Genomic DNA, 777 nt, shown 5'->3' with positions numbered 1-777 from the left:
AAACAAAAAACACACACACAAAAAAGAAAAACTGGCTTGTTAAGTCCTTGGTGATAAAATAACTGGTAAAAGCTCACCGGAGAGCAATGTGACAATGGCTAGCAAGTTGGTCACCATCTTTCACTTAACAATTCCACTTCCGGGACTATTATTCTAAGAAAGTCATCTTAAGTTTGATAAAAACATTATGCAAAAAGTTGCTCATTGCAAAGTTATATATAACAATAACTAAAAACCAAATAAAAAATGTAAATGCCCTCAATAAAAATAAGTATGGTAATATTCACTTCATACATAAACATTATGTTGTCACACATTAAGTTTAGGAAGAGACTACAATTGTATGGAGGAACAATGTCTATATTACAATATTGAGGAAAAGCAAAGATAAATATAAATTTCAGCAACAATGATAGTGAACATTTATTATTGCCTTCTGTGCAACAGGTAACTACTGTTCTAAGCACTTCACTACACAGCCTCATTTAATTCCCAAAACTACAGGATATGTACATCATTAATCCTTTTTAAAGGGAAAAGGGACTGATGGTTAGAGTAGTTAAGTGCCAAAAAACAGAACTGTAAGAGAAGTCAGAATTAGAACCCAGCATGTATACCACTGTGAAGCAAAATGTCCTCAAAGGAGGATTGACTCCCATTTTTATTCAGGCCCTCCTCCTACTTACCACCCCTACCCTTTGTCAGGTGGTACCCACCTAGTGCTGAACTCCAGAAGTCAGAGATAAGCAGGTCCTCCCTAGTGAGAAAAAAAAATAC

General features: G+C 35.3%; 1 protein-coding gene across 1 annotated transcript in view; it reads right to left on the bottom strand.

Moving 5' to 3' along the window:
• The window catches only part of SRRD (SRR1 domain containing), an 8,361-nt gene that overhangs the window by 5,554 nt on the left and 2,030 nt on the right, over positions 1-777 (bottom strand). Inside the window, exon 2 of the mRNA XM_003789840.3 lies at positions 717-757. Within this exon, the coding sequence (XP_003789888.1) occupies positions 717-757 (41 nt within the window). The remainder of the gene's footprint in view (positions 1-716; positions 758-777) is intronic.

This window comes from Otolemur garnettii, unplaced genomic scaffold, assembly GCF_000181295.1.
Source record: "Otolemur garnettii isolate 467f Iridium unplaced genomic scaffold, OtoGar3 scaffold00038, whole genome shotgun sequence".
In the NCBI taxonomy this organism is placed as follows: Eukaryota; Metazoa; Chordata; class Mammalia; order Primates; family Galagidae; genus Otolemur; species Otolemur garnettii.
Note: the sequence above shows the minus strand (reverse complement) of the source record. Positions and strands in the feature narration are given on the sequence as shown.